General features: G+C 40.0%; 1 protein-coding gene across 8 annotated transcripts in view; it reads left to right on the top strand.

Annotated features, from left to right (window-relative positions):
* The window catches only part of LOC128687247 (phosphatase and actin regulator 2-like), a 1,174,904-nt gene that overhangs the window by 1,000,509 nt on the left and 157,830 nt on the right, over window positions 1–16,565 (top strand). For all 8 annotated transcript variants that reach the window (XM_070098451.1, XM_070098450.1, XM_070098449.1 and 5 more), the window contains one exon: window positions 13,252–13,448. In XM_070098451.1, coding sequence (XP_069954552.1) covers window positions 13,252–13,448 — 197 coding nt within the window. The remainder of the gene's footprint in view (window positions 1–13,251; window positions 13,449–16,565) is intronic.

The raw sequence follows: 16,565 nt of genomic DNA, 5'->3' as shown, positions 1-16,565 counted from the left end.
TTGCATGATGGTAGGATTGCTGGTTTCTTTTTCTGTCTCATAAACACGCTAAGATAACAGGGATATCTTGCTACTCCTACTTACACTTTGGTCACACTTCACAGACACGCACATGCATATATATATATACATACATCTAGGTTTTTCTCTTTTTTCTAAATAGCTCTTGTTCTTTTTTATTTCTTCTATTGTCCATGGGGAAGTGGAAAAGAATCTTTCCTCCGTAAGCCATGCGTGTCGTATGAGGCGACTAAAATGCCGGGAGCAATGGGCTAGTAACCCCTTCTCCTGTATACAATTACTAAAAAAGAGAAGAAGAAAAACTTTATAAAACTGGGTTGCTTAAATGTGCGTGGATGTAGTGCGGATGACAAGAAACAGATGATTGCTGATGTTATGAATGAAAAGAAGTTGGATGTCCTGGCCCTAAGCGAAACAAAGCTGAAGGGGGTAGGAGAGTTTCAGTGGGGGGAAATAAATGGGATTAAATCTGGAGTATCTGAGAGAGTTAGAGCAAAGGAAGGGGTAGCAGTAATGTTAAATGATCAGTTATGGAAGGAGAAAAGAGAATATGAATGTGTAAATTCAAGAATTATGTGGATTAAAGTAAAGGTTGGATGCGAGAAGTGGGTCATAATAAGCGTGTATGCACCTGGAGAAGAGAGGAATGCAGAGGAGAGAGAGAGATTTTGGGAGATGTTAAGTGAATGTATAGGAGCCTTTGAACCAAGTGAGAGAGTAATTGTGGTAGGGGACTTGAATGCTAAAGTAGGAGAAACTTTTAGAGAGGGTGTGGTAGGTAAGTTTGGGGTGCCAGGTGTAAATGATAATGGGAGCCCTTTGATTGAACTTTGTATAGAAAGGGGTTTAGTTATAGGTAATACATATTTTAAGAAAAAGAGGATAAATAAGTATACACGATATGATGTAGGGCGAAATGACAGTAGTTTGTTGGATTATGTATTGGTAGATAAAAGACTGTTGAGTAGACTTCAGGATGTACATGTTTATAGAGGGGCCACAGATATATCAGATCACTTTCTAGTTGTAGCTATACTGAGAGTAAAAGGTAGATGGGATACAAGGAGAATAGAAGCATCAGGGAAGAGAGAGGTGAAGGTTTATAAACTAAAAGAGGAGGCAGTTAGGGTAAGATATAAACAGCTATTGGAGGATAGATGGGCTAATGAGAGCATAGGCAATGGGGTCGAAGAGGTATGGGGTAGGTTTAAAAATGTAGTGTTAGAGTGTTCAGCAGAAGTTTGTGGTTACAGGAAAGTGGGTGCAGGAGGGAAGAGGAGCGATTGGTGGAATGATGATGTAAAGAGAGTAGTAAGGGAGAAAAAGTTAGCATATGAGAAGTTTTTACAAAGTAGAAGTGATGCAAGGAGGGAAGAGTATATGGAGAAAAAGAGAGAAGTTAAGAGAGTGGTGAAGCAATGTAAAAAGAGAGCAAATGAGAGAGTGGGTGAGATGTTATCAACAAATTTTGTTGAAAATAAGAAAAAGTTTTGGAGTGAGATTAACAAGTTAAGAAAGCCTAGAGAACAAATGGATTTGTCAGTTAAAAATAGGAGAGGAGAGTTATTAAATGGAGAGTTAGAGGTATTGGGAAGATGGAAGGAATATTTTGAGGAATTGTTAAATGTTGATGAAGATAGGGAAGCTGTGATTTCGTGTATAGGGCAAGGAGGAATAACATCTTGTAGGAGTGAGGAAGAGCCAGTTGTGAGTGTGGGGGAAGTTCGTGAGGCAGTAGGTAAAATGAAAGGGGGTAAGGCAGCCGGGATTGATGGGATAAAGATAGAAATGTTAAAAGCAGGTGGGGATATAGTTTTGGAGTGGTTGGTGCAATTATTTAATAAATGTATGGAAGAGGGTAAGGTACCTAGGGATTGGCAGAGAGCATGCATAGTTCCTTTGTATAAAGGCAAAGGGGATAAAAGAGAGTGCAAAAATTATAGGGGGATAAGTCTGTTGAGTGTACCTGGTAAAGTGTATGGTAGAGTTATAATTGAAAGAATTAAGAGTAAGACGGAGAATAGGATAGCAGATGAACAAGGAGGCTTTAGGAAAGGTAGGGGGTGTGTGGACCAGGTGTTTACAGTGAAACATATAAGTGAACAGTATTTAGATAAGGCTAAAGAGGTCTTTGTGGCATTTATGGATTTGGAAAAGGCGTATGACAGGGTGGATAGGGGGGCAATGTGGCAGATGTTGCAAGTGTATGGTGTAGGAGGTAGGTTACTGAAAGCAGTGAAGAGTTTTTACGAGGATAGTGAGGCTCAAGTTAGAGTATGTAGGAAAGAGGGAAATTTTTTCCCAGTAAAAGTAGGCCTTAGACAAGGATGTGTGATGTCACCGTGGTTGTTTAATATATTTATAGATGGGGTTGTAAGAGAAGTAAATGCGAGGGTTTTGGCAAGAGGCGTGGAGTTAAAAGATAAAGAATCACACACAAAGTGGGAGTTGTCACAGCTGCTCTTTGCTGATGACACTGTGCTCTTGGGAGATTCTGAAGAGAAGTTGCAGAGATTGGTGGATGAATTTGGTAGGGTGTGCAAAAGAAGAAAATTAAAGGTGAATACAGGAAAGAGTAAGGTTATGAGGATAACAAAAAGATTAGGTGATGAAAGATTGAATATCAGATTGGAGGGAGAGAGTATGGAGGAGGTGAACGTATTCAGATATTTGGGAGTGGACGTGTCAGCGGATGGGTCTATGAAAGATGAGGTGAATCATAGAATTGATGAGGGAAAAAGAGTGAGTGGTGCACTTAGGAGTCTGTGGAAACAAAGAACTTTGTCCTTGGAGGCAAAGAGGGGAATGTATGAGAGTATAGTTTTACCAACGCTCTTATATGGGTGTGAAGCGTGGGTGATGAATGTTGCAGCGAGGAGAAGGCTGGAGGCAGTGGAGATGTCATGTCTGAGGGCAATGTGTGGTGTGAATATAATGCAGAGAATTCGTAGTTTGGAAGTTAGGAGGAGGTGCGGGATTACCAAAACTGTTGTCCAGAGGGCTGAGGAAGGGTTGTTGAGGTGGTTCGGACATGTAGAGAGAATGGAGCGAAACAGAATGACTTCAAGAGTGTATCAGTCTGTAGTGGAAGGAAGGCGGGGTAGGGGTCGGCCTAGGAAGGGTTGGAGGGAGGGGGTAAAGGAGGTTTTGTGTGCGAGGGGCTTGGACTTCCAGCAGGCATGCGTGAGCGTGTTTGATAGGAGTGAATGGAGACAAATGGTTTTTAATACTTGACGTGCTGTTGGAGTGTGAGCAAAGTAACATTTATGAAGGGATTCAGGGAAACCGGCAGGCCGGACTTGAGTCCTGGAGATGGGAAGTACAGTGCCTGCACTCTGAAGGAGGGGTGTTAATGTTGCAGTTTAAAAACTGTAGTGTAAAGCACCCTTCTGGCAAGACAGTGATGGAGTGAATGATGGTGAAAGTTTTTCTTTTTCGGGCCACCCTGCCTTGGTGGGAATCGGCCGGTGTGATAATAAAAAAAATAAAAATATATATATAAATGCCGGGAGCAATGGGCTAGTAACCCCTTCTCCTGTAGACATTTACTAAAAAAGAGAAGAAGAAAAACTTTATAAAACTGGGATGCTTGAATGTGCGTGGATGTAGTGCGGATGACAAGAAACAGATGATTGCTGATGTTATGAATGAAAAGAAGTTGGATGTCCTGGCCCTAAGCGAAACAAAGCTGAAGGAGGTAGGGGAGTTTCGGTGGGGGGAAATAAATGGGATTAAATCTGGAGTATCTGAGAGAGTTAGAGCAAAGGAAGGGGTAGCAGTAATGTTAAATGATCAGTTATGGAAGGAGAAAAGAGAATATGAATGTGTAAATTCAAGAATTATGTGGATTAAAGTAAAGGTTGGATGCGAAAAGTGGATCATAATAAGCGTGTATGCACCTGGAGAAGAGAGGAATGTAGAGGAGAGAGATTTTGGGAGATGTTAAGTGAATGTATAGGAGCCTTTGAACCAAGTGAGAGAGTAATTGTGGTTAGGGGACCTGAATGCTAAAGTAGGAGAAACTTTTAGAGAGGGTGTGGTAGGTAAGTTTGTGGTGCCAGGTGTAAATGATAATGGGAGCCCTTTGATTGAACTTTGTATATAAAGGGGTTTAGTTATAGGTAATGCATATTTTAAGAAAAAAGAGGATAAATAAGTATACAAGATATGATGTAGGGCGAAATGACAGTAGTTTGTTGGATTATGTATTGGTAGATAAAAGACTGTTGAGTAGACTTCAGGATGTACATGTTTATAGAGGGGCCACAGATATATCAGATCAGTTGTAGCTACACTGAGAGTAAAAGGTAGATGGGATACAAGGAGAATAGAAGCATCAGGGAAGAGAGAGGTGAAGGTTTATAAACTAAAAGAGGAGGCAGTTAGGGTAAGATATAAACAGCTATTGGAGGATAGATGGGCTAATGAGAGCATAGGCAATGGGGTCGAAGAGGTATGGGGTAGGTTTAAAAATGTAGTGTTAGAGTGTTCAGCAGAAGTTTGTGGTTACAGGAAAATGGGTGCGGGAGGGAAGAGGAGCGATTGGTGGAATGATGATGTAAAGAGAGTAGTAAGGGAGAAAAAGTTAGCATATGAGAAGTTTTTACAAAGTAGAAGTGATGCAAGGAGGGAAGAGTATATGGAGAAAAAGAGAGAGGTTAAGAGAGTGGTGAAGCAATGTAAAAAGAGAGCAAGTGAGAGAGTGGGTGAGATGTTATCAACAAATTTTGTTGAAAATAAGAAAAAGTTTTGGAGTGAGATTAACAAGTTAAGAAAGCCTAGAGAACAAATGGATTTGTCAGTTAAAAATAGGAGAGGAGAGTTATTAAATGGAGAGTTAGAGGTATTGGGAAGATGGAGGGAATATTTTGAGGAATTGTTAAATGTTGATGAAGATACGGAAGCTGTGATTTCGTGTATAGGGCAAGGACGAACAACATCTTGTAGGAGTGAGGAAGAGCCAGTTGTGAGTGTGGGGGAAGTTCGTGAGGCAGTAGGTAAAATGAAAGGGGGTAAGGCAGCCGGGATTGATGGGATAAAGATAGAAATGTTAAAAGCAGGTGGGGATATAGTTTTGGAGTGGTTGGTGCAATTATTTAATAAATATATGGAAGAGGGTAAGGTACCTAGGGATTGGCAGAGAGCATGTATAGTTCCTTTGTATAAAGGCAAAGGGGATAAAAGAGAGTGCAAAAATTATAGGGGGATAAGTCTGTTGAGTATACCTGGTAAAGTGTATGCTAGAGTTATTATTGAAAGAATTATGAGTAAGATGGAGAATAGGATAGCAGATGAACAAGGAGGCTTTAGGAAAGGTAGGGGGTGTGTGGACCAGGTGTTTACAGTGAAACATATAAGTGAACAGTATTTAGATAAGGCTAAAGAGGTCTTTGTGGCATTTATGGATTTGGAAAAGGCGTTTGACAGGGTGGATAGGGGGGCAATGTGGCAGATGTTGCAGGTGTATGGTGTAGGAGGTAGGTTACTGAAAGCAGTGAAGAGTTTTTACGAGGATAGTGAGGCTCAAGTTAGAGTATGTAGGAAAGAGGGAAATTATTTCCCAGTAAAAGTAGGCCTTAGACAAGGATGTGTGATGTCACTGTGGTTGTTTAATATATTTATAGATGGGGTTGTAAGAGAAGTAAATGCGAGGGTCTTGGCAAGAGGCGTGGAGTTAAAAGATAAAGAATCACACATAAAGTGGGAGTTGTCACAGTTGCTCTTTGCTGATGACACTGTGCTCTTGGGAGATTCTGAAGAGAAGTTGCAGAGATTGGTGGATGAATTTGGTAGGGTGTGCAAAAGAAGAAAATTGAAAGTGAATACAGGAAAGAGTAAGGTTATGAGGATAACAAAAAGATTAGGTGATGAAAGATTGGATATCAGATTGGAGGGAGAGAGTATGGAGGAGGTGAATGTATTCAGATATTTGGGAGTGGACGTGTCAGCGGATGGGTCTATGAAAGATGAGGTGAATCATAGAATTGATGAGGGGAAAAGGGTGAGTGGTGCACTTAGGAGTCTGTGGAGACAAAGAGGGGAATGTATGAGAGTATAGTTTTACCAACGCTCTTATATGGGTGTGAAGCATGGGTGATGAATGTTGCAGCGAGGAGAAGGCTGGAGGCAGTGGAGATGTCATGTCTGAGGGCCATGTGTGGTGTGAATATAATGCAGAGAATTCGTAGTTTGGAAGTTAGGAGGAGGTGCGGGATTACCAAAACTGTTGTCCAGAGGGCTGAGGAAGGGTTGTTGAGGTGGTTCGGACATGTAGAGTGAATGGAGCGAAACAGAGTGACTTCAAGAGTGTATCAGTCTGTAGTGGAAGGAAGGCAGGGTAGGGGTCGGCCTAGGAAAGGTTGGAGGGAGGGGGTAAAGGAGGTTTTGTGTGCGAGGGGCTTGGACTTCCAGCAGGCATGCTTGAGCATGTTTGATAGGAGTGAATGGAGACAAATGGTTTTTAATACTTGACGTGCTGTTGGAGTGTGAGCAAAGTAACATTTATGAAGGGGTTCAGGGAAACCGGCAGGCCGGACTTGAGTCCTGGAGATGGGAAGTACAGTGCCTGCACTCTGAAGGAGGGGTGTTAATGTTGCAGTTTAAAAACTGTAGTGTAAAGCACCCTTCTGGCAAGACAAGACAGTGATGGAGTGAATGATGGTGAAAGTTTTTCTTTTTCGGGCCACCCTGCCTTGGTGGGAATCGGCCAGTGTGATAATAAATAAATAAAAAAAATATATATATATATGTATGGTATATATATATATATATATATATATATATATATATATATATATATGTATATATATATATATATATATATATATATATATAATATACATACATACATACATATATACATACATACATACAGGTCTCCCTCAACATTCACGTTTTCAACTTTCGTGGGCTTCACACATTCGCGAATTCCCAACCGCCAAATTCCCAGCCTCCAAATCATATTTAAGTTTACTGCCACGAGTCCTTACTACCCTCCCTCCGACCCCCCACAACTGGCAGCCAGCCCTCCCACCACTGTGTGGTGAGTGTTTTGTTTGTTCATTATTTGCTATTAAACTACAGTATAAATAATGTAAACCCATCCATGACTGCATATTAGAATGGCTATTCGGACAGGTATTGGAGGGTGACATCATGTGTTTACTCTTGAACACAGCAAGGAATCAAACATTTATGCTACTGCTAATAATAATAATAATAATAATAATAATATAATAAAATAATAATAATAATAATAATAATAATAATAATACTAATAATAAATACGATAGAATTGAAGAAGGAAATTGTACAAAAATACGAGGGTTGAAGCAGTGGTGGAGGAAGTGGTTGACACATCGTCAGTGTGACTTTGTTTATGCTGGAGTGAACATTAGTCTCCGTGCTCTTCCAAACATTTCACAATAATTCATTGTATTTGGTGCTTGCTTGTAGATTGAGTGTGACTGGAGTGGTTGAGGCAGTGGTAGAGGCAGTGGTAGAGGCAGTGATAGAGGCAGTGATAGAGGCAGTGGTAGAGGCAGTGGGTGAGGAAGTTATAGAGGCAGTGGTAGAGGCAGTTAGAGGCAGTGGTAGAGGCAGTGATAGAGGCAGTGGTAGAGGCAGTTATAGAGGCAGTGGTAGAGGCAGTGATAGAGGCAGTGGTAGAGGCAGTGATAGAGGCAGTGGTAGAGGCAGTTATAGAGGCAGTGGTAGAGGCAGTGATAGAGGCAGTGGTAGAGGCAGTAATAGAGGCAGTGCTTCACCCACTGCCTCTATAACTGCCTCTATCACTGCCTCTACCACTGCCTCAACCACTCCAGTCACACTCAATCTACAAGCACCAAATACAATGAATTATTGTGAAATGTTTGGAAGAGCACGGAGACTAATGCTCACTCCAGCATAAACAAAGCCACACTGACGATGTGTCAACCACTTCCTCCACCACTGCTTCAGCCCTCGTATTTTTGTACAATTTCCTTCTTCAATTCTATCGTATTTATTATTATTATTATTATTATTATTATTATTATTATTTTTATTATATTATTATTATTATTATTATTATTATTATTATTATTATTATTATTATTATTATTATTATTATTATTATTATTAGCAGTAGCAGAAATGTTTGATTCCTTGCTGTGTTCAAGAGTAAACACATGATGTCACCTTCCAATACCTGTCTGAATAGCCATTCTAATATGCAGTCATGGATGGGTTTACATTATTTATACTGTAGTTTAATAGCAAATAATGAACAAACAAAACACTCACCACACAGTGGTGGGAGGGCTGGCTGCCAGTTGTGGGGGTCGGAGGGAGGGTAGTAAGGACTTGCAGTGGTTGAGGCAGTGGTATTTAATAACATACATGTTATTAAGGCATTACGTATGTATTTATTACAATTTACGACGTTTTCACGTACTTTATGATTGTTCATGGTTGGCCAAGTTTTAAGGAAGCAGCATTGTATTATATTTCCCTACAATATATTGGGGCACCAAACATTCACGGTTTTTCAACATTCACGAGGCTCTTGATCCCCTAACCCTCGCGAATGTTGAGGGAGACCTGTGTGTGTGTGTGTGTGTGTGTATGTATATATATATATATATATATATATATATATATATATATATATATATATATTCTCCTTTTTCTAAATAGCTCTTGTTCTTTTTTATTTCTTCTATTGTCCATGGGGAAGTGGAAAAGAATCTTTCCTCCGTAAGCCATGCGTGTCGTATGAGGCGACTAAAATGCCGGGAGCAATGGGCTAGTAACCCCTTCTCCTGTATACAATTACTAAAAAAGAGAAGAAGAAAAACTTTATAAAACTGGGTTGCTTAAATGTGCGTGGATGTAGTGCGGATGACAAGAAACAGATGATTGCTGATGTTATGAATGAAAAGAAGTTGGATGTCCTGGCCCTAAGCGAAACAAAGCTGAAGGGGGTAGGAGAGTTTCAGTGGGGGGAAATAAATGGGATTAAATCTGGAGTATCTGAGAGAGTTAGAGCAAAGGAAGGGGTAGCAGTAATGTTAAATGATCAGTTATGGAAGGAGAAAAGAGAATATGAATGTGTAAATTCAAGAATTATGTGGATTAAAGTAAAGGTTGGATGCGAGAAGTGGGTCATAATAAGCGTGTATGCACCTGGAGAAGAGAGGAATGCAGAGGAGAGAGAGAGATTTTGGGAGATGTTAAGTGAATGTATAGGAGCCTTTGAACCAAGTGAGAGAGTAATTGTGGTAGGGGACTTGAATGCTAAAGTAGGAGAAACTTTTAGAGAGGGTGTGGTAGGTAAGTTTGGGGTGCCAGGTGTAAATGATAATGGGAGCCCTTTGATTGAACTTTGTATAGAAAGGGGTTTAGTTATAGGTAATACATATTTTAAGAAAAAGAGGATAAATAAGTATACACGATATGATGTAGGGCGAAATGACAGTAGTTTGTTGGATTATGTATTGGTAGATAAAAGACTGTTGAGTAGACTTCAGGATGTACATGTTTATAGAGGGGCCACAGATATATCAGATCACTTTCTAGTTGTAGCTACACTGAGAGTAAAAGGTAGATGGGATACAAGGAGAATAGAAGCATCAGGGAAGAGAGAGGTGAAGGTTTATAAACTAAAAGAGGAGGCAGTTAGGGTAAGATATAAACAGCTATTGGAGGATAGATGGGCTAATGAGAGCATAGGCAATGGGGTCGAAGAGGTATGGGGTAGGTTTAAAAATGTAGTGTTAGAGTGTTCAGCAGAAGTTTGTGGTTACAGGAAAGTGGGTGCAGGAGGGAAGAGGAGCGATTGGTGGAATGATGATGTAAAGAGAGTAGTAAGGGAGAAAAAGTTAGCATATGAGAAGTTTTTACAAAGTAGAAGTGATGCAAGGAGGGAAGAGTATATGGAGAAAAAGAGAGAAGTTAAGAGAGTGGTGAAGCAATGTAAAAAGAGAGCAAATGAGAGAGTGGGTGAGATGTTATCAACAAATTTTGATGAAAATAAGAAAAAGTTTTGGAGTGAGATTAACAAGTTAAGAAAGCCTAGAGAACAAATGGATTTGTCAGTTAAAAATAGGAGAGGAGAGTTATTAAATGGAGAGTTAGAGGTATTGGGAAGATGGAAGGAATATTTTGAGGAATTGTTAAATGTTGATGAAGATAGGGAAGCTGTGATTTCGTGTATAGGGCAAGGAGGAATAACATCTTGTAGGAGTGAGGAAGAGCCAGTTGTGAGTGTGGGGGAAGTTCGTGAGGCAGTAGGTAAAACGAAAGGGGGTAAGGCAGCCGGGATTGATGGGATAAAGATAGAAATGTTAAAAGCAGGTGGGGATATAGTTTTGGAGTGGTTGGTGCAATTATTTAATAAATGTATGGAAGAGGGTAAGGTACCTAGGGATTGGCAGAGAGCATGCATAGTTCCTTTGTATAAAGGCAAAGGGGATAAAAGAGAGTGCAAAAATTATAGGGGGATAAGTCTGTTGAGTGTACCTGGTAAAGTGTATGGTAGAGTTATAATTGAAAGAATTAAGAGTAAGACGGAGAATAGGATAGCAGATGAACAAGGAGGCTTTAGGAAAGGTAGGGGGTGTGTGGACCAGGTGTTTACAGTGAAACATATAAGTGAACAGTATTTAGATAAGGCTAAAGAGGTCTTTGTGGCATTTATGGATTTGGAAAAGGCGTATGACAGGGTGGATAGGGGGGCAATGTGGCAGATGTTGCAAGTGTATGGTGTAGGAGGTAGGTTACTGAAAGCAGTGAAGAGTTTTTACGAGGATAGTGAGGCTCAAGTTAGAGTATGTAGGAAAGAGGGAAATTTTTTCCCAGTAAAAGTAGGCCTTAGACAAGGATGTGTGATGTCACCGTGGTTGTTTAATATATTTATAGATGGGGTTGTAAGAGAAGTAAATGCGAGGGTCTTGGCAAGAGGCGTGGAGTTAAAAGATAAAGAATCACACACAAAGTGGGAGTTGTCACAGCTGCTCTTTGCTGATGACACTGTGCTCTTGGGAGATTCTGAAGAGAAGTTGCAGAGATTGGTGGATGAATTTGGTAGGGTGTGCAAAAGAAGAAAATTAAAGGTGAATACAGGAAAGAGTAAGGTTATGAGGATAACAAAAAGATTAGGTGATGAAAGATTGAATATCAGATTGGAGGGAGAGAGTATGGAGGAGGTGAACGTATTCAGATATTTGGGAGTGGACGTGTCAGCGGATGGGTCTATGAAAGATGAGGTGAATCATAGAATTGATGAGGGAAAAAGAGTGAGTGGTGCACTTAGGAGTCTGTGGAGACAAAGAACTTTGTCCTTGGAGGCAAAGAGGGGAATGTATGAGAGTATAGTTTTACCAACGCTCTTATATGGGTGTGAAGCGTGGGTGATGAATGTTGCAGCGAGGAGAAGGCTGGAGGCAGTGGAGATGTCATGTCTGAGGGCAATGTGTGGTGTGAATATAATGCAGAGAATTCGTAGTTTGGAAGTTAGGAGGAGGTGCGGGATTACCAAAACTGTTGTCCAGAGGGCTGAGGAAGGGTTGTTGAGGTGGTTCGGACATGTAGAGAGAATGGAGCGAAACAGAATGACTTCAAGAGTGTATCAGTCTGTAGTGGAAGGAAGGCGGGGTAGGGGTCGGCCAAGGAAGGGTTGGAGGGAGGGGGTAAAGGAGGTTTTGTGTGCGAGGGGCTTGGACTTCCAGCAGGCATGCGTGAGCGTGTTTGATAGGAGTGAATGGAGACAAATGGTTTTTAATACTTGACGTGCTGTTGGAGTGTGAGCAAAGTAACATTTATGAAGGGATTCAGGGAAACCGGCAGGCCGGACTTGAGTCCTGGAGATGGGAAGTACAGTGCCTGCACTCTGAAGGAGGGGTGTTAATGTTGCAGTTTAAAAACTGTAGTGTAAAGCACCCTTCTGGCAAGACAGTGATGGAGTGAATGATGGTGAAAGTTTTTCTTTTTCGGGCCACCCTGCCTTGGTGGGAATCGGCCGGTGTGATAATAAAAAAAAAAAAAAATATATATATATATATATATACATATATATATATATATATATATATATATATATATATATATATATATACATATATATATATACATATATATATATTTATATTTATTTATTTATTTATTTATTTATTTAGGTAGGGATGCTGGAATCATTAGTTTTTATTAATTGATTAATGCAAAAGGGAAAACCAACTTGTCTTGAACTGCCAAAATTTTCAAGGCTTTCCATTGACCTGGGCTTCATTGTCTTGCATGTTGCTGGCTATTTTGCATGTCCAGACAAAACCTGCATGATACTTAAAAACCTTATTACAATGAGGATCTAATGTGTACTATGTTTATCAGAAGTTTAAAAACTTGGTTCAGTTATCTTTGCCCCAAAATATTATGGTAATCTCATAAACCCCCCAAAATGAATGTGCTAAATCAGTGTTGCCACTAAGGTGTCTTGGATAGTAGTGGCTCAGGCTTCTGAAGTTATGCAAGTATAAAAACCATTTTTAAAGCATATTCTCGGATGCAGTGACCAGTTTAAATTTTTAATCTAATGCATGACGTGGTACTGAATTCTGCAATTTTTTTTTGCTCTTGCGAGCTTTGCACATATTTAAAAATTATTTTATGTAAGTGAGAAGTCCTAGTTTAAAAATTAGGTTGACCAAAAAGTCATATTGTATTGTGGATATTGATTAATACTCAGTAAACATTTGTACTTGGCCACTGATTCCAATGACAGATAATCATTGTAAACAATCACAGTTGTACAAGAACTGTGCTCTAATATTAATGATGGAATCTCAAATCTGTAATTTTTATATCTTTCAATAGCTAATCTAATTAGGGTTGAAAGTACAGGTATTCAGTATTTGCTGCCAGTGAGATTCACCATTAAAATATTATAGGATTTTATGGCTTGAAGGTCTCTATTATACTTATCAGTGTAAACATTATCTCAGTTCATTTATGTCATGTTTACAGATTTACAATGTGGCCACTAAATTTTGCTGTTCTGTTTATAAATATTAAAGTGAATTATTAAAAAATAAAATTTATAAGCCTATCATTGTCATGAGATAATATATTATATGAGATTTATAGGTGGTCTAGATGTTGAACGAAATGAGGAATATTCTGCATGACTTATGCATGACAATAAGCATTCCTTTTGTAGTCTGCTAGAATTAAGCCATGTTTTTCATCCCACCACAGCACCAAGCCCATCCGGTTCTCTTATAGCAGAGGAGACGGAGACAAGTCATCAGGGGAAAATAAGGAGAACAGTGTTCCTTTCACCTACCTTCCTCCCAACACTGTCCTCCCCAACTCGTTGCAAGAGTCTCGAGTGGACGACGACGACGAGGATGGACCTATACTCTACCGTGACGATGATGATGATGAGGATGACGGTGAGTGCTTGGAGTTGCTAGTTAGAGCAATTAATAGCAAGTGAGATGGTGCCATTCATGTAGTGGTGTAGTGCTGTTAGTTGTCTTTGTTACTAGTAAACAAAAATAATGTACTGTAGAAGACATGAGATTCTGAGCTGAGATGTTATACTCAGAGGGCTGGATTAAGGCATGGGCTTTAGGGGCTGCAACCCAGAGGCCTCCACCAGCTGGAGGGCCTCCACCAGCTGGAGGGCCTCCAGAGATGTTCTCAACAACTTACAATTTGCTGATTTTTGGAGAAAGTTGTTTCCAAGAAATTATGCAAAGTAAATGTTTGAATTTTAATTGTGGTTAGCCTTGTAAAAATAAATTTAATATTTCTTAAACTTTTTTCCCTTTGAAAATATCACTGGGGCCCCTCAGAGTACTCTAGCCCAGGGGCCTTACAGTACTTGTAGCCCAGGGGCGTTACAGTACTTGTAGCCCAGGGGCCTTACAGTACTTGTAGCCCAGGGGCCTACAAAATCTTAATCCAGCTCTGTATATTCAAAGTAGAATAGATTATTTATAAAAATATGAACTTTTATTTGATTTAATTTCTTTAACTTTTTGTTAGCAATGAATTCAGTGTTAGAAAGTGTTTAAAAGGCATTTTTATTTTTATTATTAATACAAGTATCAGCTTAGAAATTTCATGAAGAGAAAACACACATTGTAGATCAAAACTCTGGTCTTCAGTGTCTGTTTTTTGTTGTTATTGTTAGCAGTGTACAATGTATTGATAAAATTCTGCCAATATTACTAATGACACTGAGAGATGCTTTGTTGAGATTTGCCCAGGAAAAAAAATATTTGTAAATATACAAGGTATGTTTAAGTATGTTGTTACCTATGTGAGTTTGAATGGGTTGAACTTTAGCTCTTGGTCCCACCTCTTTCAATGACAGATGTACATATGTTAGTTCACGTCATTTTTGACGCACTGTGGGGAGTTCATTTCTATTGTAGGTCAGGGATACACTTGCACTATTTAGGACATTTAGTAAGGCAACGTCTTGCCACCAGCTGCTGCTTCAGGGTGAAATGTTTCCTTAATAAATGTTTTGATCTGTGCATACATGTCTCCTACCTACAGTTTATTGGTTACCATACAGGAGGGCCCTGTTTATACAGCAGGTTAGGTTCTGGGCTGCTGCTGTAAAGCAAAAATTGCTGTAAAGTGAATCATAGCCCTTTTTTACTTTCAAATGCATATAAAAGCCTAATAACATGTTTACACTATCATTTATTAAGTGAACAATAAAGCTAGGCCTAAAAAATGCATATACAATTTGCACATTACTTACATTAAAATATTTTCATCTTTTGCTTATAGTTAGTGGTGAATATATTTATTGTAGGAAGTCTTGACTAAATGAAGAATGGGTATAACTGAAAACTGCTGCATTAGCGAAACACTGTAAAGCAGAGCGCTGTAAAGTGGGGCCATCTTGTTCCAGGTCCATCTTTATTTCTACTGTGGCACTGTATAAATCATTGATAAATTAGACACATATTACACTTTGTAGAACTAAATGGTAATCATCTCACCTCTTCTCTGATGCTGTTTCTGTTTGTTTGGGACCAAACATGATTGCTTCATCTCATTCCTAGGGAATGGGATGCAGCTCTAACTCCTTGTATCACAAGCCCTTGACCAGCACCACAACTCTAGCTTTGATACTGGGATCCAGCTTAGACACACACTTCTCGTAGCTCAGTCCTTTTAGCTCTGCTTTTGGTTTGTATGTACAGTGGACCCCTGACTCACGATGGCCTCAACCTACAATAAAACTGACTTAAGATGCTTGTCAGCGTAATAATTTGACCCTGACCTATGTTGAAAAACTCAACTTACATCGTTCATCCCGAACGTGGCCATCTGGTCCGTCTGGCCTGAGCGCCTCAGCTGAGCAAGTGTGACATTGTTTACAAGCCAGGGCGGATGGTTGCATGCATACATTCAATAAATTTTGTATTATTCCAGTGTTTTTAGTGTTTGTAACTGCTAAATAAGCCACCATGGGCCCAAAGAAAGCTTCTAGTGCCAACCCTGTGGTAAAAAAGGGTGAGAAATACTATTGTACCATGGTCAGCTGCTGCTGCTCCACGGTCAGCTGCTGCTGCTCCACGGTCAGCTGCTGCTGCACCACGGTCAGCTGCTGCTGTACCATGGTCAGCTGCTGCTGCACCATGGTCAGCTGCTGCTGTACCACGGTCAGCTGCTGTTGCTGTGCCACGGTCAGCTTCTGCTGCTGCTGCACCACAGCCAGCTGTGGAACACCCTTTTTTTTCCCTTATAAATGCATACAAATACTAGATAACAAGCTTACACTAACATATATTAAGTTAGCAATAGAACTAGGCATCAAAAAACAATAAAAAAGTACAATACACACAGTGCACTCATTACTTACCTTAAAATATTTGTAGTCTTAATCTAGGGTGAGATGAGTACTATTTATTGTAAGAAATCAAGTGTGGTATGTATGGTAGTCAGCCTGGCTACCATACCAGGCCATTCCACCCAGAGTGATAAAATGCATATACAATTCACTCATTACTACCTTAAAATATTTGTAGTCTTAATGTAGGGTCAGAGGTGAGTAAACAAGATACAGTGGAACCTCAAAAATCGAACGTATCACATATCGAATGTTTCGAAAATAGGACGATTTTTTTGGACAAACTGTGTCCCTATTATCGAACGCACCCCTATTTTTGGACTGCCGGGTATGGGACCTATCTGCCGCTCGCTCTGTCCACGTCCCCGCGCAGGCGCTGTGAGCAGTCTAGCTTTGTTTATGCTTGAGTGAACACTAACCTGCGCTCTCATTCATGCATTTTACGATTATTTCGTTGTGTTTAGTGCTTGTGGGACTGTGAAATAAGCTGCCATGGGCCCAAAGAAACTTGCTAGTGGTACCCCTGTGGTAAACAAAGTGAAAAACACCATAGATGTGAAGAAGGAAATAATACAGAAGTATGAGAGTGGTGTGAGACTTGTTGAGCTTGCCAGGATGTATGTGAAAAACAAGTCGACCATTGGTTCTATCCTGTCAAAGAAAGAACAAATCAAGGAAGCTGATGTTGCGA

Source organism: Cherax quadricarinatus, chromosome 62 (genome assembly GCF_038502225.1).
Source record: "Cherax quadricarinatus isolate ZL_2023a chromosome 62, ASM3850222v1, whole genome shotgun sequence".
In the NCBI taxonomy this organism is placed as follows: Eukaryota; Metazoa; Arthropoda; class Malacostraca; order Decapoda; family Parastacidae; genus Cherax; species Cherax quadricarinatus.
Note: the sequence above shows the minus strand (reverse complement) of the source record. Positions and strands in the feature narration are given on the sequence as shown.